Source organism: Somniosus microcephalus, chromosome 13, assembly GCF_052327205.1.
Source record: "Somniosus microcephalus isolate GS21.2 chromosome 13, FLI_Smic_1.0, whole genome shotgun sequence".
Classification (NCBI taxonomy): domain Eukaryota; kingdom Metazoa; phylum Chordata; class Chondrichthyes; order Squaliformes; family Somniosidae; genus Somniosus; species Somniosus microcephalus.
In genome coordinates this window covers 166571195-166594157 of record NC_140999.1, presented here as the reverse complement: position 1 = coordinate 166594157, position 22963 = coordinate 166571195, and the positions used below count along the sequence as shown (strand labels likewise).

Sequence of the window (22963 nt, the reverse complement as noted above, 5' to 3'; positions counted from 1 at the left end):
ATGCAGTACCTTCCTTCAAACAATATAAAAACTTGCATACAGCGGGTACATTTAGCAGCCCAAGACCAGTTTGATCTATGCGGATTAGTTTGTGTTCTGCCAGGCAGTTCCTGGTTTTTGCTCTGCATCTAACTGGACTTCACCTGGGAGTGCTTGATGCTGACACTGGGGAAAACTAACTCTGCTAACCAGGAAAGAACTTTGTGCTGGTGTCTTTATACTTCGCTGTGCAGAGCTCCTCTCCCAACATTTACATTTTAAATGTTAAATATTTCGACGGTGAAGTCAGCAATGTCTGCATTGCCGGTAGGTTTAGGAAGTGCCCAGGATGTCCAAGAAACCACTATTTACAGCTGGTCTGAAATCGCATTAGGTTTACATTCCATTCACACTGCTTTAATCAGGATTTAGGTCAAGCATCTCTTCCAGATTTACAGGGCAAGTTTAGCAGCAATGTGAAGGAGAAACAACTTCACACTGAAATTGAAGTTGTAGTGTAAATGCAGTTAAACCACTAGGACTAGAGGTTTTCATAGCTGCTTAGAAGTCTTTAGTACATCCAATAAGTCAACAGTGACTAAGCAAAAATAAAGGGGAAGAAATTTGGTTGGTTGCGCCACCGATTAACGCCTAAAGAGGCCGAGAAGTGGGGCGCTAGCCAATTTCCGGGCGGGTGCAGGGCGCCTAGCCCCATATTGAGCATGCACTTAGCGCGGCGCTAAATCTTAGCGCCCACTCACGGGCTGATTATGACGTCATTTGAGTGTGCAACGCCTTTTGGGCGCCCCGGACCGGAAATTCAGTGGCGCCCTCCTCCGTAGCGCCTGGCGCTAATAGTGACAGCTTACCTCGAACCTTACCAAGTCGCTCTCGGGCTGGAGGAGCGTTATTTAAAGGGGACTGGTGTGGTTTAAAAGCGGCAGCCATTTTTGGAGCACAACTTCGAGAGCTACAAAGAGTTGCTGAGCTGCACATTGAGAGCCATTTGACCACTGGGCCAGCGCAGGCAGACGATCTTCAGCCTTCTGACCATTACCTTGCTGTTGGTGAGCCTTGACAACGGGGAACCTGCCTGTGGGCACTTATTATGGGGGCTGCATTGGAGGGGAACGTCCTGCTGCTGAGTCATCTGGAAAGGGCACTGAGACGCTGGGAGAGGGGGGCGGGCATGGCCAGACGAAGGAGGGCCAACAGACGTCGCCACAGCAGACCTTACGCTGGCAGGGTTTTCCGACAGCAGTTTCCCTACATGAACATGCCGGAGGAGCAGTGTGTCAGAAGGCTGCGATTTAGAAAGGAGGTGGTGACTGAGCTGTGCCAGCTGCTTCAGCCAGATCTGCAGCCTCAGATAAGGTGCAGGACATCTCTGTCGGTGGCTGAGAAGAAGCCTGCTGGCCTGAACTTCTACGCGAGCGGCTCTTCTCAGGCTGCGCATCAGAGGCTGATCAGAAGTCGCTTCTAGGCCCCTCTCACGGAATGCTTGCTGCCATTCCAAGAACAGGAATGGAACCGGTCTGATACCCCCAAGCCTGTGAAGGGCAAGATGCATGTAAATAGCAGGCATGGCCATTGAAAATGAAGAAAGTGTTTCATTACACAAAATGTGGTTCCTTCAAACATGAGAAAGCTATGGCAACAGAAAGCAAAACTAATACACTGACACATAACTGACTCTCACACCCGGGAGACTGTCCAAAACATAAAACACATTCTGACCATCTTCCTTGGCCTTGATTCCACTGCGCCAACCAAAGCATCCAATGCCCCATCAGTGAGGTGTTCCGCCCTCTGCCTCACCCTTTCCATGTCTTGCTAGGCTGGTGTGCCACAGGTAGGCTCCCACCGCTTTGTAGGCCTACAAGGCAGTGAGTGTGTCTGGTGATGCCAATTGACCTGCCCCTTTAAGAGCTGGCCGGCACCAGTGTCTCAGGGAAAGTGATTATTGACAGCACCTTCGCTGCGCCCCGCCGCCGTGAAATTGGGTTGCGCTGCCGGGTTAGCGCCTTAAGAGTAGCGTGCAGCACCTGATTTAGCGCCGCAATCACCTTTAGGGGTGCTGCAACCCAATATCGCGCTAGGTGGCGCTAAATTGCGCCTGGCACTAAACTTTGTGCATAGCCAGGACTAGCGCCCCAAACGCGGCTATACCGAATTTCTAGGCCAAAGTGTTAATTATTCTTCATTGGAGTTTTTTTTTTAAATTTATTCATTCACGGGATGTGGGTGTCACTGGCAAGGCCACCATCGCTAATTGTCCTCGAGAAGGTGGTGGTGAGCTGCCTTTTTGAATCGCTGCAGTCCGTGTGGTGAAGGTACTCCCATAGTGCTGTTAGGGTGGGAGTTCCAGGATTTTGACCCAGCGACTATGAAGGAATGGTGATATATTTCCAAGTCAGAGTGGTGTGTGACTTGGAGGGGAACTTGGAGGTGGTGGTGTTCCCATGCACTTGCTGCCCTTGTCTTTTTAGGTGGTAGAGGTTGTGGGTTTGGGAGGTGCTGTTGAAGAAACCTTGGCAAGTTGCTGCAGTGCCTCTTGTAGATAGTGCACACTGCAGCTACGGTGGAGTGAAGGTTTAAGGTGGTGGATGGGGTGCTGATCAAGCGGACTGCTTTGTCCTGGATGGTGTCGAGCTTCTTGAGTGTTGTTGGAGCTGCACTCATCCCGGCAAGTGGAGAGTATGCCATCACACTCCTGATTTGTGCCTTGCAAGTGATGGAAAGGCTTTGGGGAGTCAGGAGGTGAGTCACTTGCCACAGAATGCCCAGCCTCTGACCTGCTCTTCTAGCCACAGTATTTATGTGGCTGGTCCAGTTAAGTTTCTGGTCAATGGTAACCTCCCAGGATATTGATGGTGGGGGATTCGACGCTGGTAATCCCGTTGAATTTCAAGAGGAGGCGGTTAGACTCTCTCTTGTTGGAGATGGTCATTGCCTGGCTCTTAGGTGGCGTGAATGTTACTTGCCGCTTATCAGCCCAAGCCTGGATGTTGTCCAGGTCTTGCTGCATGCAGGCACAGACTGCTTCATTATCTGAAGAATTGCGAATGGAAGTGAACACTGCAGTCATCAGCGAACATCTTCCGACCTTATGATGGAGGGAAGGTCATTAATGAAGCAGCTGAAGATGGTTGGGCCTAGGATACTGCCCTGAGTGCATAGATAATGTTCACATTGTAACTTAATAGTTGGCACCCATCATTAGTATGTCAGAAACCAGTCATTATCTATATATATAAAGCGGCTCTTCTGTCTGTCTGTCCGCCTGGTCTCTATACGTTTGGAAGTTACAGAGCGTACCGACGCGCGCGTCGCCTCAAAAGAAAGCTTGCGATTCCGGACCGGTCATAGGCGTATTTACGTTTCGGCCGGACAAAAATCCCGCCCGCGGTATCCCAAAAACGTTCAGCGTTCCGCTCATTAGCATCTCATTAGCGACCGTGTGACGTCGAGGTCTTCCTACAGTTGAGTGTTGAGTGACTCGACGATTGACCAATCCTACGCTTCGGTGACCTGACCGGTCGACCAATCGGTGCGTGTGTGGGCGGGCCTTATCCTTCTGAACCGAGGTGAGTGGCCGCCATCTTGATTTTCCACGATTTTTTCCCCCACACTTTCTGTGTGTTAGGGAACTAAGGTAAATATTTCAATTATGTGTTAGGCAATTAATTAACAATTTATTTGAGTTTTATATTGTGTTTAGCAACCCCCCCCCCCCCTCCTCCTCACCCTCGTGCAGGGGGGACTCGGGGCCTGAAGCTGAAAAAATTTCTCTCTCTCTCTCTCTCTTTCTTCCCTCTCTCTCTCTCTCTCTCTCCTTCTCCTCTTCCCTCTCTCCCCTTCTCCTCTTCCCTCTCTCCCCTTCTCCTCTTCCCTCTCTGTCTCTCTCTACTTCCCCCTCTCAGGTGTCGCGGACGGAGCGCGGGCGCGCCGCCCGAAGTTTCCCGCTCGCTAACGGCCTTGCCGGCTCCCGCGGGCCGCTCGCACTGACCGCGCATGCGCCGCCCGCACTCACCGCGCATGCGCCGCCCACACTCACCGCGCATGCGCTGCCCGCCCGCCGCGGCCGTCCATCAGCCGCGCGATACGCGGGGGACCTCAGCAACGGCACCGGACCTCAGGCGCTAGGCAGGGGGAGGGGCCGGAGAGAGGGACAGAGGGGAGTGGGGGAGCGGGGGAGAGGGAGACAGGGGAGGGGAGGGGGGAGAGGGAGACGGGGGGGGGAAAGAGGGAGACAGGGGAGAGAGGGGAGGGGAGGGAGGGAGAGAGGGGAGGGGAGGGAGGGAGAGAGGGGAGGGGAGGGAGAGAGGGGAGGGGAGGGAGAGATAGGACAGGGAGAGGACATGACACGGAGAGGGGGGACACACAGGGGCAGGGAGACCAAACGCCCCAAAATTGCCCTCGCGCCCCAAAATTGCCCTCGCAACGCGGGGCTCCCCAGCTAGTATACTATAAATGGACCAAGCAGCTGAAAGGCAACACCTTTTTTGAAAACCTCGGGAAAACAAATATTAAACTTCATTACTCCCCCCCCCCCACCCCCCACCTTTGTCACTCGCTAGCAGCCGCGACCAGATTTTTCTCCCTTTTGGCTCAGGGGAGCTGGGGCCAGTTGCAGCACTGTAACTGTTGTCCAGGTTGAGATCAGTTAAGAACACGGTCCAAGAATTGAACTTGGCACCTTCTGTATGGCTTAATGAAGAAAAATAGAACAAATTTGGATTTATATAGCACCTCACACAATGCCGGGACATCCCGAAGCGTTTCACAAGCAATGGAACTTGTGGGTGTAGTTACTGTTGTAATGTAGGCAAACGTGGCAGCCAAATTACACACAGAAATGAGATAAATGACCAGATATTTGGCTTTAGTGATGTTGGTTGAGAGATAAATGTTGGGAAAACTGCCCTGCTCTTCTTCAAATAGGGTCATAGGATCTCTTACGTCCAACCGGAGAGGTTGAATGTATCATCCAAAAGAAGGCACCTCCAATGGTGCAGCACTCCCTCAATACTGCACCGAGGTGTCAGCCGAGATTGGGTTTCCAAGTCTCTGGAGTGGGGATTGAACCTACGACCGTCTGACTCAGGAGGCAAGAGTACAAACATTAAGCCAAGGTTACCTTAGTATTAGACACCTACTAGGCCAATGAGAACACAAAAATTAAATAAACAGGATTTTTCTAAAATCAATTCTAGTTTTGACTAACTTAAACTGAATTTGAGGTCTCTGCTGCACTGCCATTTATGCAATTTGTATTGTACTTTTTATACTATTTTTAAAGTGCTGCAGTACATTTACAGAACAAATTTAATTGGTCCTATAAAACTGCAAACTAACAATGCACATAGACTGCATCATTACATTACAGGTCTCAGGCTAGTACCTACAGAATGTAATGTGCAACTGACAGGTCTGAGTTATACTGCTGGCTGTGTATCGTGTTCTGCCCAACAACAAAGAACCTCAGCACATGGACGCAAGTATACAGTCTTATGCTGACAAGCCAATCTTTAATATTAGGAAAAATCTAAGGGGAATTATAGACCGGTAAGTCTGACATCGGTAGTGGGGAAAATGCTAGAGTCCATTATAAAAGATGCAATAGCAGAGCACTTGGAAAACAGTGACAGGATCGGACAAAATCAACATGGATTTACAAAAGGTAAATCATGCTTGACTAATCTACTGGAATTTTTTGAGAATATAACTGGTAGAATAGATAAGGGAGAACCAGTGGATGTGGTGTATTTGGACTTTCAGAAGGCTTTCGATAAGGTCCCGCATAAGAGATTAACATGCAAAGTTAAAGCACATGGGATTGGGGGGAAGGTACTGTCCTGGATAGAGAACTGGTTGGCAGACAGGAAGCAAAGAGTTGGAATAAACGGGTCTTTTTCCGAGTGGCAGGCAGTGACTAGTGGGGTACCGCAGGGATCAGTGCTAGGACCCCAGCTATTCACAATATATATATAAATGACCTAGGCGAGGGAACTAGATGTAATATCTCCAAGTTTGCAGACGACACAAAGCTGGGTGGGCGTGTGTGCTGTGAGGAGGATGCAGAGAAGCTCCAGTATGATTTGGACAAGTTGGGTGATTGGGCAAATGCATGGCAAATGCAGTATAATATGGATAAATGCGAAGTTATCCACTTCGGTGGCAAAAACAGGAAGACAGATTACTATCTGAATGGCAATAGATTGGGAAAAGGGAAAGTGCAACGAGACCTGGATGTCCTTGTGCACCAGTCGCTGAAGGTAAGCATGCAGGTGCAGCAGGCGGTTAAGAAGGCAAGTGGTATGTTGGCCTTCATAGCGAGAGGATTCGAGTACAGGAGCAAGGATGTCCTGCTGCAGTTGTACAGGGCCTTGGCGAGACCACGCCTTGAGTATTGTGTACAGTTTTGGTCACCTTATCTGAGGAAGGATGTTCTTGCCACAGAGAGAGTGCAGCGAAGATTCACCAGACTGATACCTGGGATGGCAGGAATGACGTATGAGGAGAGATTGGGTTGATTAGGCTTATATTCGCTACAGTTTAGAAGAATGAGAGGGGATCTCATTGAAACTTATAAAATTCTAACAGGACTAGACAGACTAGATGCAGGAAGGATGTTCCCGATGGCGGGGGAGTCCAGAACCAGGTCACAGTCTAAAGATAAGGGGTAAGCCATTTAGGACAGAGATGAGGCGGAATTTCTTCACCCAGAGAGTGGTGAACCTGTGGAATTCTCTGCCACACAAGGCAGTTGAGGCCAATTCATTAAATATATTCAAGAAGGAGTTAGATCTATTTCTTAAGGCTAAAGGGATCAAGGGATATGGGGAAAAAGCAGGGACAGGGTACTGAATTTGGATGATCAGCCGTGATCTCATTAAATGGCGGAACAGGCTCAAGGGGCCGAATGGCCTACTCCTGCTCCTATCTTCTATGTTTCTATGTAAAAAGAGGGCCGGTGCATGATGACTGTCCTAATATGACAAATTTAGTTCAAAAAGTTCTAAGACAATCCAATGACCATCCATTCACACCGAGGGGGAGTTAAACTACACAGAGTGTGAAACCCAAGTGATGTGACATTGCCAATTAGAGGTGGTCTCACTTTGCTTGGTTTCAGTGCACTTGGGAGTTAGACTGCCAACCTGATTCCCAACTTGTATTATTGAGCAACAATGTGCATCAACTTGAAAGTAGTACAACAGGGTATAAAATAGGCAAGCCATCACACACCATACTTCATTGATCAGGCTTTTGTATTTATAAAGTAACTTCAATGTATTTCAATGCATTTTCTAATATCGAATGCAATACTTTTAAGTATCAAAACAATACAAGACAACATTCAGTGTTTCATACCAAATAACCTTCGGCCTCTCCTTCCAGTTCTTCTCCAGATTCATTGAGAATGGCAGGAACAACACCAAAAAAGGGAAAAGTCTGAAAAATAAGTGACTATCTGCATTATTAGAGCTTATTATTTTAGATCTTCTAAATAAATTGTAATAAATGTTATAATGAAACCCCTCCACAAGTTAATTATTTATAGGTCATTCAAAATTTAAAAAAATCAGGACTTTGGGTTTTGCACTAAAGACCAAACCTCAAGCTGGGATAATGGTAGGAGCACTACCAGTGTCCTTAATATCCCTGAGCTGGAGAAGCAAAATTGGATGCGTCTGCTGAAAGTGTACGTATCTATGTTGCGCAAGACAGGATCAGACTTGGCTGTGGTGCCCCACAGCATTGAATGGCCTGCCAAGATTACTTCAAGGTTCACATACGAATAAAACATCACTTGGGCAAAATACTGGCAGGCAACAAATCCCTTTGTCGCCAGACCCCAAGCAAGAGGTCAATGCTTTCAAGAGAGACAAGGAGGATCTCCGAACATGGAAGTGAAGAAAACGGAGGAGAAAAGAAAGGAAAAAAGGGCTGAAGGGGATATCTTTGTAAAAAATTGAAAAAAAGTTGCATAGTAGAAATTTGGAACAGATCTCTATCTGATAAGGAAACAAAGGTTTAGTTAAAAATCTGGTGAAACATTATTAAGTCTTGAAGTCATAAGATGGTGATCACAAACACCGTCTCAACAATGCCTTATGTTTCAAGCATGAAGTGGTGCGGAAAGGACAGAACAGCCAGCTTCAACTGAATTTTGTTGTCCATATGAAATGCCACTATTATAAGATTGCTGATTGCAGATTGATTATACAAAAATATAACAAAGAAATCTTTTATGTCTAGACTGATAAATTACATTTTACTCACAGCTGACCCTGGCTTCAGTGGGATGGCAGCTGGAAGAGGAGTCATCATATGACCACCCTGCAAACAACAGAGAAACGTATGATCTAGATTGCAGGCAAACAGCCGACTATCAAGGCTGAAGTGAACAAACACAAAAATAAAGTAAAATTGTTTAAAAGGTCAACACCGTGGAAGCGGTAACATGCCATCCTGATAATGGAATACCATGTTTATATTTATATATTTTTTTTTAATCCATAGCTTAAGCTGGCCTAATGCAATTTTCCTTCAATACGAGGTTTCAAATCAGAAGAAATGTACAGTTCAATCACCAGAATTTCTATATTGGCACAAAGTGATAAATTGTGAGCAAATAACTAAAAGTTGGCAAAAAAGATTTCCACCACTATGTTGAAATTCAGTATGCAACTGGTCAAAGGCCATAATGTCAACATTTACCAGGATTTTTTTTTTTTTTTTAATGACTTGAAAGCCTGAATTTTGTCCAATGTAATAGCGCAAAAAGCAGCACATGGAAACTGAACGGGCCAACATTCAACATTGGCGGCAAGACAAGTGGTCCGATTGGCAAATCATTCAATCAGAATTTATAATGCACAATAATAATGTGTTACTTATAACTTTCTCTTAAAGCATCAGTTTTGAGATTTTAAAGTTGCACATGTACAGCTTAAAAAAAACTTACAGTCTCAGTCTGCCAAAAGGTATCCATAATTGGACATCTCCTGTTACCCACTACATTATAGTACCAAAGCCAGGCCTCTGGGTTTATTGGTTCTCCCACTGTACCAAGGATTTTCAAAGACTCCCTACTAAACCTATATGGGACAAAATCCAAAAATCAAACCTCACAACTTCAAAATAAACACAAAAATCTAAGATTAATGCATTCCCTGCAGTATACATCTGATTATCTCACAAATATTTTGCTCCCAATAATATTGTCATACCAAAGATGGAGTGTGTGGATTATAAACCTAAAAACAGTCATTTCATTATCTTCAATCACACATACGCCAGCAGGCTCACTACAGTACAGATTTAAATACACTAAACATTACATAACTGCACAACTTAGACAAGTTACAACTAGTAACCAATGTTGTATATGTTAATTGTTTAATTCCATCAGTTACTATATTCAGAGATTTTCTCGATTTCTGGTTATAAGTTTCAGTAACATATAAGAGCAGATAAACTGTAAATGAGAAAAGATCACTGTCGATCAAGCCTGCTCCTTCTATAGCCCATATACAATCCATTCCACCACAGACTCCTTTCCAGCCATTTAATTTCCTGAGGTAAAGTTTTGTGTAAATACTCCCTGATACCCAAAGATAATTAAGTCCAACTTCAGAATATTCATCATCTTTCATCGCATCTCCATTATTCAAACCTGAACTGATGCCATCCACAAATAACTTCCACCCCCACACATTCTCATTTCCAGCCTAATTCAGCACAGGAACCATCATGTTCCGCTGCAGCATTTGATCATTTCAATCCCCCCACCTCCCCTGAGCCCTTTACATTCTTGTTCCTGTAAAGGTGGAAGGAATTAACCATTCATCTAAATTTACAATAGTTCTGGACAAGCAGCTAAAGAAAATAGTATCTATTAAAACTGATCATTAGAGAGACAGTAAACATTTCGCACCTTTTAACTGGTTCTTCTCCATATTTCATTAGCAATCGAATAGCCGTGGGTGCAGTGTAAAATGTTGTCACTTTGTATTTGTCAATAATCTCCCAGAGTCGACTTACATCTGGGTAAATCGGCAGACCTTCAAACTGGAAATTAATTTTTCAAAAAATTACATATGAAAAGTTTAAAACTAATTGAGCTATATCTCAGTTCAGTATGCTCAGGAAATCGATGTATAGTTTTACTCTTTGCTCAGATAGCTGCTTACAACATGGTTTGCTATTCAATCAAAGGGTTGGCACTGCTGATCTTGATTGCAACAAAGTTGAATTTTCTGATGGTGCAGTTTGGACCAGTTTGAGAGCAATCAAAAATAGTACAGTGTTAAAACCTCTCCCTCAGATTCTGGGCAATGAACGTTAGTCGTGGAAAATAAACAAAGATGATTAAGAGCATGCATTTATGCTACCAGAGTGCAACAAGGGAAAGTCAGGCGAGTGGTTGTTGTTGGTCAGTGGTTGTCACCATTTTCTTTCAGATTTTGCCCATTGGTTAGAGTACTTTACCTATAGTACATGGACTATAATACATGAGCAATTCTTTCTTAGGAAGTTCTCTGCTCAACTGATCTGTAGATAATATTGATACTCTAATACTAACCATAACACTAGTAGCACCATTGGCCAGAGGTCCATAAACGAGATACGAATGGCCTGTAATCCAACCTATATCAGCTGTACACCAATACACATCATCAGGTTTGTAGTCAAAAACATATTTAAAGGTTGTAGCAGTATAAAGAAGATAGCCTCCAATTGTGTGCTCCACACCCTTTAAGAGAACAAACAGATTTGATTGAGTTTTATTAAATAAATCAGTGTACAGGAAAATGTTCTGTCTGTAGAATGTATAGATAATATACACTAGTTCAATTTCAATCATATATTTAATATTGCTATTTGCATGCATCAAAAAAGCATTAATGAAACAATTCTTAGAGATAATGTTGGAACTGGGTGTGGGAAATAAAAAAGACAAGGCGAAGGCCCATTTTCTAAATGGCAAGAAGCTAGGAACTGTGAAGGAACGGAGAGATTTGGCGGTCCAAGTACAGAAATTACTAAAAGCTAGTGGACAGGTACAAAAAAAAAATTAAAAGGGCTAATGGAATGTTGTCTTTTATCTCAAGAGAGCCGGAATACAAAAAGGGGTGAAAGTTATGTTACTGTTATATAAAGCTCTGTTCAGTTTTGGGCACCTCAGGAAGGATATACTGGCCTTGGAGGGGGTGCAGCGCAGATTCACCAGAATGATACCGGGGCTAAAAGGGTTAAATTATGAAGACAGGTTTCATAGATTATAGGCTTGTATTCCATTGAGTATGGAAGATCAAGGGGTGATCTACCGGAGGTGTTTAAGAGGATTAAAGGAACTGATGGGGTAGATAGAGAGAAACGTTTTCCTCTGGTGGGGAAGTCCAGACCAAGTGGGTATAACCTTAAAATTAGAGCTATGCCAATCAGGGGTGATGTCAGGAAGCACTTCTTCACACAAAGGGTAGTGGCAATCTGGAAATCTCTCCCTCAAGTCATAGTGAAAGAGAAAGTAGAGGACATACTGGATGGGAGAAAAATTGGAAAGAGGAAGTACTAGAAAGGCTGGCTGTACTTAAAAGTAGAGAAGTCACCAGGACCAGACAGGTTGCATCTAAAGATGTTGAGAGAAGTAAAGGTGGAAATTGCGAAGGTACTGGCCATGATCTTCTAATTCTCCTTAGATACAGGGGTGGTTTTAGAAACGATAGACACCTGGGGGTATTTGTGCACAAATTGTTGAAGGTGGCAGGGCAGGTTGAGAAAGCGGTTAATAAAGCATACAGGATCCTGGGCTTCATAAATAGAGGTATAGGGCTAAAAATTCGGTGGCGCCGCGTTTGGGTCGCCAAGCTCGCCTGGGTGCCGGAATTTGCGCTCCGGCCAGAGCCGCTTGCGCCCTCCTGATATTCAGTTGGAGCTCCCCAAGAGGGACTCGGGGCGCTGCTCGAGGCTCCCCGCGTCCCGCTTGGGGCGCTCAAACTGAGTATCGCAGCGCTACGTGCCACAGCGCCACATGCTGTGGCACGGCGCGCTGCTGTACTGCAGGCCTTCCTCCCCTTCTTAAGGGGGAGGGGCCTGCACCAGCGCGATCACCAATCGCGATTGCCAGCAAAAGAGCCCGACACTGAGGAGAAGTGCCGGGCTTTTGGGACACAGCCGGCACTGCCCGGGGGGTGGATGGCGCGAGGAGGTGCTGGCAGGCGGCCACCGGAAAAAATGGCCGCCCCGCACCTCCACCTTAATTTGCGCCACTACCGCCACAGGTAGGCCCTGTGAACCGGTCGCGATTTGCGACCGGCGTTAGAGGCGGGCGCGACCAAATATCGCGATCAGGGCGGTAGCGGGGCGCTGCGCACACCAATGACGTCATCGGTGGCGGCGCAGCGCTACAAGCTAACGCCGCCATTAGCGCCCCGCTAAATATCACGGGAGGCGTGGCCAGTGGCGCTAAAGCCACTGAGTGCCCTCTTTAGGCGCTAACTGGTGGCGCAGCCCACTGAATTTCTAGGCCATAGAGTACAAAAGCAAGGAAGTTATGATGAACCTTTAAAAAAACACTGGTTCGGCCTCAACTGGAATATTGTGTCCAATTCTGGGCACCACACTTTAGGAAGGATGTGAAGGCCTTAAAAAGGGTGCATAAAAGATTTACAAGATTGATTCCAGGGATGAGGGACTTCAGTTACGTGGAAAGACTAGAGAAGCTGTGGTTGTTCTCCTTAGAGCAGAGAAGGTTGAGAGGAGATTTGATAGAGGTGTTCAAAATTATGAGGTCTAGACAGAGTAGATAGGGAAGAAACTGTTCCCATTGGCGGACAGGTCGAGAACCAGAGGAGACAGATTTAAGGTGATTGGCAGGAGAACCAAAGGCGACATAAGGAAAAACTTTTTTACGCAGCGAGTGGCAAGGGTCTGGAATGCACTGCCTGAAACGGTGGTGGAGGCAGATTCAATTGTGGCTTTCAAAAATGAATTGGATAAATACCTGAAGGCAAAAAATTTGCAGGGCTACGGGGAAAGGGCAGGGGAGTGGGACTAGCTGAAGTGCGCTTGCAAAGAGCTCGACGGGCCGAATGACCTCCTTCTGTGCAGTAACCATTCTGTGATTCAAAAAGCTGTTGAGGCTAGGCCAATTGAAAATATCAAAACAGAGAGTGATAGATTTTTGTTAGGTAAGGGCATTAAGGGATATGTAACCAAAGCGGGTAAATGGAGTTAAGATACAGATCAGCCATGATCTAATTGAATGACGGAGCAGGCTCAAGGGGCTGAATGGCCTACTTAAATTCCTATATGCAGTAACATTTGCAGCCATCACGTGGTCAGACATAACTTGGTCAGCATCGTGTGATCGTACCTCCAACCAGCGTTGGCAACCCTAGTCTTATCTAATACATGGAATGTTACACTACCAAACTGTATCATTCAAGGTAAAGTCAAATTTATATATAAGCATTAGATTACACAGAAGCAAAATAAGACTACAAGCAGTTCAAATACTTGTATTTAAAAAAAGCAAAGATTTGGATTAGTCCAACTTTTACAAACATTTTCTTTAGAGCATATTTCTTATACAGTTCGATAAACTGCAAGATTTCTGATATGTTTATAAATGCACAAAGTAAATGTTCTTGCCTTCCCCACTGAGCTCAGACATCACCTTGGATGTAACCAAAATTGAACTAAATTTGCAATGAACAGCCATTAACACATGTCTCAGCCTAAAAGGCCTGAGCACAGAGCTGTCAATCATGCTAGATCAAAGGTACAACAGAGCATCTTGAACATAGAACCACTTGATGAGCCCCCGTTCACACCTTGTCGAGCCCTAGCAATGCTTGGATGAAGCATAATTGGATTAGCTCTAGGAAAAGCCACATGCATCCTGACTGATTTGCAAATTTAAGGACAACATAGCTTGTTTCCATGACTGCCATATAGAAATAATAAGTATATCTACTTTCCTAGTTGGAAATTCGTACACAATGAATTCTTCAAAGGTAGGGGAAACTCTCTCATGCACTTAACATGTAATTACTTCATCCAGGAGATTGACTGGGCCTGAAAGCTCCTGAGATATGTCTACAACTCGAGACAGTGTTCGTGTATAATTCAAGTTCCCAGAACAAAGACAATTAAAGTAATTTTGGAGACAGCTAACAGTTTCATTTCAAATTTAGCAATACCTGTCTAGCTAAAAATGCACCCGAAAGGGTTTAATGAAGAGATTTTGGGGGTAATTTTAACCCCCAAAAACGGGTGGATTTGGATCAGGATGCGATGTGAAAATGTTAAAAATCTCAATTATAATAAGGCTGCGTGCCTCAGATTTAATCTCCATTTTGATTTTAACTCTGGTCGGCCTCGGAAAACCCAGCAACTAAGGGAGGCAAGGACTGCTGGATCCAGCAGGCAAGTGTCTTTCCACTTACCCGCTGGATCCAGCTTACCTGCTTCCGCCCTCCTCCCTACCTACCCCACCCCCCGGTCTTTCCGATCACTCCCTCCCCCGCTCCCTGGCTGCAGCCTCTGATCTCCTCCAGAGGCCCCTGATCTCCCCCACCACTGAACAACGTAGGTCTAATTTTAAGGTTATGTCCCACCAGAGGAAATAGTTTCTCTATCTACCCAATCATATCCATTAAACACCTCAATTAGATCACCCCTTAAACTTGTACATTCGCAGGAATACAACCTGTCCTCGTAATTTAACACTTGAATTTTTTGTACCTGTCCACTAGTTTTTAGTGATTAAATCTCTCTGCTCCTCCACAGTTCCACATTTCCTAGCTTCCCACCATTTAGAAAATACACTGATCTATCTTTCTTAGGTCCAAAGTGGGCAGGGAAGAGGAGAAACTGAAAGTCAGGAATGGATTCGCAGGGGGAAATTTCAGTGAATTACTGGTGAAATCAAAGTTCCTCCTACCTTTGGTTTCCCCTCGCAAACCCCTCCCTGACCTTCGGTTTCTCTTCTTCGCCTGCTCGCGGGTGGCCTCCTGGTTCTCAGAACTTCTTGTACAGCAGTTGCTAGTGCAAAATCACGAGCAAACTCAGCTTATAACGATCGGGTCCCCTGTAGTTAAGTGCAGTTAACATTTGCAGGTGTCACGTGATCAGCCATCACATGCTCAAGCCTCCAGGAATATCTCCAACCAGAGTTGGCAATTCTAGATATCACAGAAGTGGACAACTCATGTAACAGGAGATAACGCGCTAAAAGGGTAACCATTACTCCTGTGGCATGCCACCCCCATTCACAGCACGTTAAAGTTGTTACTTTCAGATTATAGGCGGCGCAAGTCCGTTTCTGGAGACTGCAATTCACATTAAACGCAAACAAAAAGTGGGGAGAGAGCCTGACTTGTAATGAATTGCAGGGCTACGGGGATAGAGCGGGGGAATGGGACTGACTGGCTTGCTCGGCAGAGAGCCGGCACGGACTCGATGGGCCAAATGGCCTCCTTCTGTGCCGTATGGCTCTATGAATTCAGGTGAGCTTTTGCAGGGACAAAAAATATGAGTAATAAATCATAAAATTCAATCCATATTAATTCTCATGCACAGTTAAGAGAAATTTTTCATGATAATTATTTCTGTATGCAAAGGATATTTGGTTAAGTAATGAAATACTAGGGGTGAGATCCAATGCTGCATAAATACACCAACACCATTTTCCACACCATCTATGCAGCTACTTTAGGATAATGATTACTGACAGCAATTTGGTGCATGAACTTGTGTAAAAGTACTTTTATTAAAAAGTGTTTTGCTCCTGTTCATGTTCTGCCATCTTCATACCTTAAAATCAGAAACGCCCTCATCACCAGCTTGTATTTGCATAGCATTTGTATCATAAAATGTCCCAAGGCACTGCGCATAGGAGAGACGGATTGAGCGGTAAATGGTTTAGGAGAGATGGACTGAACTGTAGAGCATTTAAGCGTCTTGGCCCAAGGCAGTCAAGGTGGGTGGGTTTTTAGGGGGTGGGTTTAAAAGTGCAGGGGAAGTAGCAAGCTGGAGGGAATTCTGGGGCAAAAGCCACGAGAGCTGAAATCTCTGCAACTAGGCAAGGAATGCTGCAAGAGGATGGATGCATAGGAGCCGAGAGTCGGAGGCCTAGAGAGAGAAGGTGCAGAGGTAGAGTGAGGTTAGGGAAGCAGGATTAGTAAATCTGAATTTGGTGCACTGGGAGCCAATAAGCCAAGCGAAGACAGGACTGATGCGCAAGCAAGACTTCACCTGGGATAGGATGCAGAGTGTGTTTTGGTCAAGTTGGAGGCGTTTGGGTGGCCAATGAAGAGGGTGTTCAAGTAGTCAAAATCTACATCTTTTAAAATTAACCACATTTTATAATTAGTTTGCCATATATTTAATGCTGAAAGTCTTCTCGAACCATCCACAGAACATAGCCAATAGCAGTGCACGAACATGTTAACCAACAGCAAAACTAAGTTTACTGTTCAGGTCATTTCTGTGAAGCTATACAAGATAGAGAAATAAGTGATATCATTCAATGCTGTGCTGCACCGTTAAAGCTAATGGCAACCTTCTTTTGTTTCTAACAAATACCGTTCAGGGGAAATGGTGAAGCAAAGAAGATCTGCAGAAATATCTTGGGCTAGAAATTCATCTACTTACTGCCACTCTGTAGCGCCATGAAATGGTGATAAAATGGCGGCCGCCGCTCTTCCGCCAGCTAGTGGTGGGTCCCGCGGCGGCCGTCATATTCCTCTCCCACTTTGCGCTGTCGGTAACTGGCAGCGCCCTGCAAAAAAAAATGGTGGTGTGGTGACATCAATCGGCGTGCAACGCCGACTTAACATCACCAACGCAAACTTCGACCCTAGCGCTGGGTCCTCAGCACGCCAGGTTAACCTGGAGTGCAAGCAGGCCGACAGTGGCGATGTCTGGACCTCTTAAAAGGGACACGTACATCTTTTAGGTAAGTTGAATTTAAGGGTTTGGACTGTTTTTATTTTATTGAAGTAGTGGCTTGTTGCAATAGATGTGAAAAAAAATTTATTTTTATTTTTATAAATGTGTAGGGAGTGCTGCTGGATGCTTGCAAGGGCTCCGATGGTAAATGAAAGCCTTTGAGAAGACAGAACATGTACTTAGAACCATTCTAACTTTTTTTTAAATTATAATACCCAACATACATTTTCTTTTTAAATGTTTTGATTAACAAAAAATCTGTAACTGTGGTCTGGAATTAAAAAAACTACATTTTCCATGGTAGATACTCTAAACCTGAACATGGAAGATTTACTTTTTTCTCTATGCTACTTGACTTAAATTTCTTTTAACAAAATACAAAATCACTGCTCAGGTAATGAATGTAAATTGAACAAGTAATGATGCTTGTATAAATGCATATTAAAATTGCTCTCAGTTCATAAAACATTTTAATTATGAAATTTAAATAAGGCTTCTTCTTTTATAACAGCTCCCTTGCTGCAGACAAATAGCCATCAACATTTTTCATTTAATAGTTTGAGATAAATGTACACATATATAGATAGAAAATATAAGCAACATACAGTGCATTAAACAAGCTTCACAATTTAGCATTATTTGGACGGGTTAATAAGAAGACTGGAGGCTATTTTGAGTAATGGCACTGCAGACATAAACCATACTTCTTGTCCAGTTAATTTTCAGGTTATGAGAATTTCCTGGTATCAGCCCAAGAGAGAAACGACGAGGCCGATTATGATAAGAATAAGGCACTGTGAGCACATTATTTGTAATGCCAGAATGAAATGGGTTATTACTGTCTGGAAGAGTTTAGGTTAATAGATCACAAGGCAGGTAAAGAAGAATGTGGCAACGTGTTGTGGTTAATAGGCAGAAACAACATCAAGGGATGAAGCAAACTAACTTTCTCGAAACCAGAAAATATGGAGTGCACCAGTCACCAACCTCCAGAATGGAGAAGTGCAGGGCACAAAAAAAACGATATGATATCAGCAAAAGTTTCAACAGGACCATTGTGCAAGCTAGCAGAGTGAAGAGTTGGCCTTGTAAGATGCTCGTAAATACAAAAGAAAGAACATGTATTTATATACAGGAAACTTCGTGATATCCGGCACCGGCGTGATGCCGATCTATGAAAACTTCCGGACAGACCAGCGCTAATGTTGAAGCATATGGAGGTTTTCATCTCCGTATCTGACAACAAACACTGTTGCTTAGCAACAGCTTGTAAACAGTCGGCCCGTACCTTGGAAGCGTCTCTGTAGCTTAGCAACAGCTTCAGAGAGGCTTTCCAGAGACTGACTGTTTAAAAAAATGCTAGAAGAAAAAAAAGAAAAAAAACCTAACAAAACGGCTGCTGATTTCTGCCATTAGATCGAGGTTTCCGGACATACAACCTCCGGATAAACCAAAGTTTCCTGTAGCACAGTTCATGTCCTCAGTACATCCCAAAGGAGTTCAGAGCCATTGAATTGCTTTTGAAGTATGGTCACGGTTAAGTAGGCAAGCACGATAGCCAATTTGCATACAGCAAGGTTCCACAAACAGCAATGAGATAAATGCTGGCTGAGGGAATAATGTTGACCAGGGAAATTCCATAATCCAACAGTCTCAATGGGGAGTCATGCTTGCAGGGAGCATATCATGAGAAATTGTGGGTGTACAACCTGTGATTTTCCATTCATTAAAATGATTGGATTCAAGATCAGGGGCTGAATGGCCATGATTTTGCATAATTTGCTCCCTGCGATGGAGACTCCACACTGGGAGTGCAAGCTACTTATTTAAAGTGCTGCATCTACTTAAAAGGCAAGTGGTCACAAATGGAAGCAAATATTGTTTGACGGTTTCAAATTGATTATGGAGCTGATTATATATTGTATTTGTGGCATATAGCGTGCATAACAATTAATGGACGGTAAATAGATCAGACTGCACATGGGTGGATGCAAATACAAAATGCAGTTTCTTTGAACTGATCCATGTAAAAACAGTTACTATGGCAGAGATACAAAAGTATTTATATAGATTTCTTTATACTAGCAAGCTGCCAAATTAGAGAGCAATTACATTTTATACCACATCAAACAAATCCTTCCCAAGGCACAGCTGTCTTTGAAGCAACTTGTATAAAATGGTGCACAACCTGTCATTTCAGTTAATATTTAAACTGTTTCGACAGTAAGCAGGGAGGACATAATTCCCAAGACACACTTCTAATCAACTGTTACAGACATCCAGGGCAAGTTTCCCTAGGTGTTGAGGAACTTTGTTTGCAAATAATCTGGGACCATTCTGTATCGTGGGGGATTTCAACTTTCCTAGCGTTAAATGGTCTGACAGTGAACCATCTAGTGTGGTCGGACAGTGAACCATCTAGTGTGGTCGGACAGTGAACCATCTAGTGTGGTCTGACACTGAACCATCTAGTGTAAACTTTTATTGATACCATTAATGGTTGTTTTCTTACACAACATGTTGGTGAAGCAACTAGAGGCAGTCAAATTCTAGATCTGGCAGTGACTCTAGTGCTCTATCAGATCTTCATGTAGGGGAATGCTTGGCCAGCTCTGATCATCATAATATAATTAGATTTAATCTTATTGGCCAAGCAAAGGCTGCAGATAATCTAATGCTGATCATAAACAGGCTAATTTTGCAAAAATGGCTGAAGATTTGGAAAAAGTCAATCGGACTACCCTATTCAGGTAGGCAAATAAATACTGAGGATAAATGAGTCGTCGTTAAACTCATCCTAAAACAAAAAACGCTATACATGTCCTAATGGTCAAAAGAAGGGCTCATGGAAACCAAAACAGCAAACAAGAAATCTGCTGAGACAAATTAGACTGGAGCAGAAAGCATTCTACAGGCTTAAGGAATATAACTCACTGGGGAACAGGGACACATATCACACACAATTATGGGAGACAGAAGCATCCACTAGAGAAGCTAAGAAATCTTTGGAAAAGAAGATGATTCAACCAGGCTATGGCAAAGTTGTTAAATGATTATTTTGCATCAGTCTACATTCCTGTGGGTGATGCTCAGTTTCCATCATGTGGGATGTACTATAAACAATAAAATTATAAATATTAAAATAGATGCCCTCTTGGATAGAATAGGAAATCTCAAAATAGATCAGGCTCCAGGACCGGATGACATCCACCTGAGGTAGGACAGGTGCTATGTGAGCCCCTTGCCAAAATCTTCAACAGCTCAAGAGTCAGGAATTGCTCCCTTAGAGTGGAAGGTAGCTCATGTAGTTCCAGTTTTCAAAAAAGGGAACAAGTCAGAGCCAAGAAACTTCAGGGCCAACAGTCCGACATCATTGATGGGGAAGGGATCTTAAGAGATGCTCGTTATGATCACTGGGAAAAGAGAAGTGGCCAATAGACACCCACCACAGCATCTGGAAAAGAAGGTTGTGTCTTACCAAATTGCTTGAGTTTTTTTTTTAAAGAAGTTACTAGGTTACTGGATGACGGTAATCCGGTAGACACTGATAAGGTACCTCACACTGGATAGAATCTTGTGTAATTTGATAGACTAGATTAGGAATTGGCTCCAATCCCACAGGCAGAAATTTGCAGTCAATGATTGTGGATCAGCCTGAAGGCAGGTTACTAGTGGGGCACAACAGGGTTCGGTGTTAGGGTCATTACTTTTCACTATTTTCATGAACGACCTGGACATTGGTGTTAGAGGTATGGTCAGCAAGTTTGCAGATAAAAAAAGTGAGCGTCAAGACTGTAGAGGAGTGACAATCTTCTGCAAAAAGATTTAAATGTGCTGGGGGAATGAGCCAAACAATGGAAAATGGCATTTAACCTAGACAAATGCAGTGAAGATGCATGTAGGCAGGACCAACACAGACTATACTTACCATTTACAGGAAATAATACTGAAATCGGTCTAGAGTAAAGGATCTAGGTGTTATTGAACACAGATCACTCGAGGGTCACTACCAATGCAGATAAGCCGTAGGTAAAGCAAACAGGGTGTCAACAGAATCATTCAATATAAGTCAAAGAAAACCCTTGTGTCCTTATACAGGTCCTTGATTAGACTGCATCTGGAGTACTGCGTCCAGTTGTGGTCATCTCACATGGTGGCCTTGGAAAAGATTCATTGAAGAGCCACAAGAATTATTCCCAGTGGCAAGTAACATTCGCGCCACACAAGTGCCGGGCAATGACTATCTCCAACAAGCGAGTGTCTAACCATTGCCCCTTGACATTCAATGGCATTACCATCGCCGAATCCCCCACCATCAATATCCTGGGGGGTCACCATTGACCAGAAACTTAACTGGACCAGCCAAATAAATGCCGTGGCAATAAGGTCAGAGGCTAGGTATTCTGCGGCAAGTGTCTCACATCCTGACTCCCAAAGCCTTTCCACCCCATCTACAAGGCACAAGTAAGGAGTGTGATGGAATACTCTCCACTTGCCTGGATCACTGCAGCTCCAGCAACACTCAAGAAGCTCGACACCATCCAGGACAAAGCAGCTCGCTTGATTGGCACCCCATCCACCACCTTAAACATTCACTCCCTCCACCACCGGTGTACTGTGGCTGCAGTGTGTACCATCTACAAGGTGCACTGCAGCAACTCCCAAACCCGTGACCTCTATCACCTAGAAGGACAAGGGCAGCAGGCGCATGGGAACACCACCACCTGCAGGTTCCCTCCCAAGTCACACACATACCATCCTGACTTAGAAGTATTATCGCCGATCCTTCATCGCCACTGGGTCAAAATCCTGGAACTCCCTCTTGAACACCACTGTGGGAGTACCTTTACCACACGGACTGCAGCAGTTCAAGAACCACCATCACCGTCTCAAGGGAAATTAGGGATGGGCAATAAATGCTCACATCCCAGGAACAAATTTTAAAAAATTCCCAGCTTAAAGAACCTTAGCTACTCAGATAGCCTTAAAGAGCTGGGTCTATTTACTTTAGACTAGCGTAGACTGAGAAGGGACCTGATAGAGGTATATAAAATAATGAAATGGCTGGATTACATACCCACTGATAGATTGGTGAGGACCAGGGGGTCATGCATTTAAACTATGCAAGAGTAGTAATAGGCTAGATGTTAGGCGGTTCTTCTTTTCCAAGTAGTGGACCTTTGCAATTAAGTTGCCGGCTCGTGCGGTATGTGCTGACTCTCTGTTTGCCTTCAAATGACAGCTGGACTGGTTCTTGGCTGGGGCAGAGATTGCATCTTATAAAAAGGCAAGCAGTTTACCAGTTGACATAAGCATGGTCAATGTGGTCTCCTGGACTGGTATTGATTGCCCTGTCTTCCCCCCCCCCCCCCCTCCCCCCCTGTTTGTTTGTCTCTCCCAGGAGATTATATGGCTGCTGGGGGGTAGGAGGTGTCTAGTCATGATGCTCCAGACATCATGGGTGTGGGGCAGGCTTGATGGACTTTTCCTGCCCATCAAGTTCGTGTGTTCTGCTGTTCTAGGAGGAGGGTTGTCATTACCTTTGGTTTTCCAGTTGATCCACTAGTGTAAAGGATAAACAGAGGATCTTCAGAGTCACACCATTCAGGTTCACATTCATCGCTGGCATCCTTCATTAGCTCATGCCACCAGATGTCAACATCTGCATTCCATGGAGTCTGAAATGCATAAGGTCCAGTAAACACTATATTTAAAATTGCAAAAAGTTATAAAACCAACTAGCTGCAGCTATTAAAAATACATCAATCATAGTGTAAATGAATAACATGGAACTTTATTCTGTCATGAATTCATAGTGTGCTTTGATATTGAAACACTTGTGCTCTACAAAAACTGCAGCAGGGCTAAACAAGCATAAAATACTTGTAATCATTATCAATAGTACAATTTTTGATCAAATCAATCTTGGGATAGACGACAACAATAAAAGTACAAATAGTAAACAAATGCTAGAAATCTGAAACAAAAACATGCTGAAAAATATAGATCAGTCAGC

At 44.2% G+C, this 22963-nt stretch overlaps 1 protein-coding gene across 2 annotated transcripts in view; it reads right to left on the bottom strand.

Annotated features, from left to right (window-relative positions):
• The window catches only part of acss2 (acyl-CoA synthetase short chain family member 2), a 98907-nt gene that overhangs the window by 13359 nt on the left and 62585 nt on the right, over positions 1-22963 (bottom strand). For both annotated transcript variants that reach the window (XM_086005540.1, XM_086005542.1), the window contains 6 exons: positions 22488-22625; positions 10574-10744; positions 9926-10059; positions 8954-9086; positions 8269-8325; positions 7357-7437 (listed from right to left, as the gene is read on the bottom strand). In XM_086005540.1, the coding sequence (XP_085861666.1) occupies positions 7357-7437; positions 8269-8325; positions 8954-9086; positions 9926-10059; positions 10574-10744; positions 22488-22625 (714 nt within the window). The remainder of the gene's footprint in view (positions 1-7356; positions 7438-8268; positions 8326-8953; positions 9087-9925; positions 10060-10573; positions 10745-22487; positions 22626-22963) is intronic.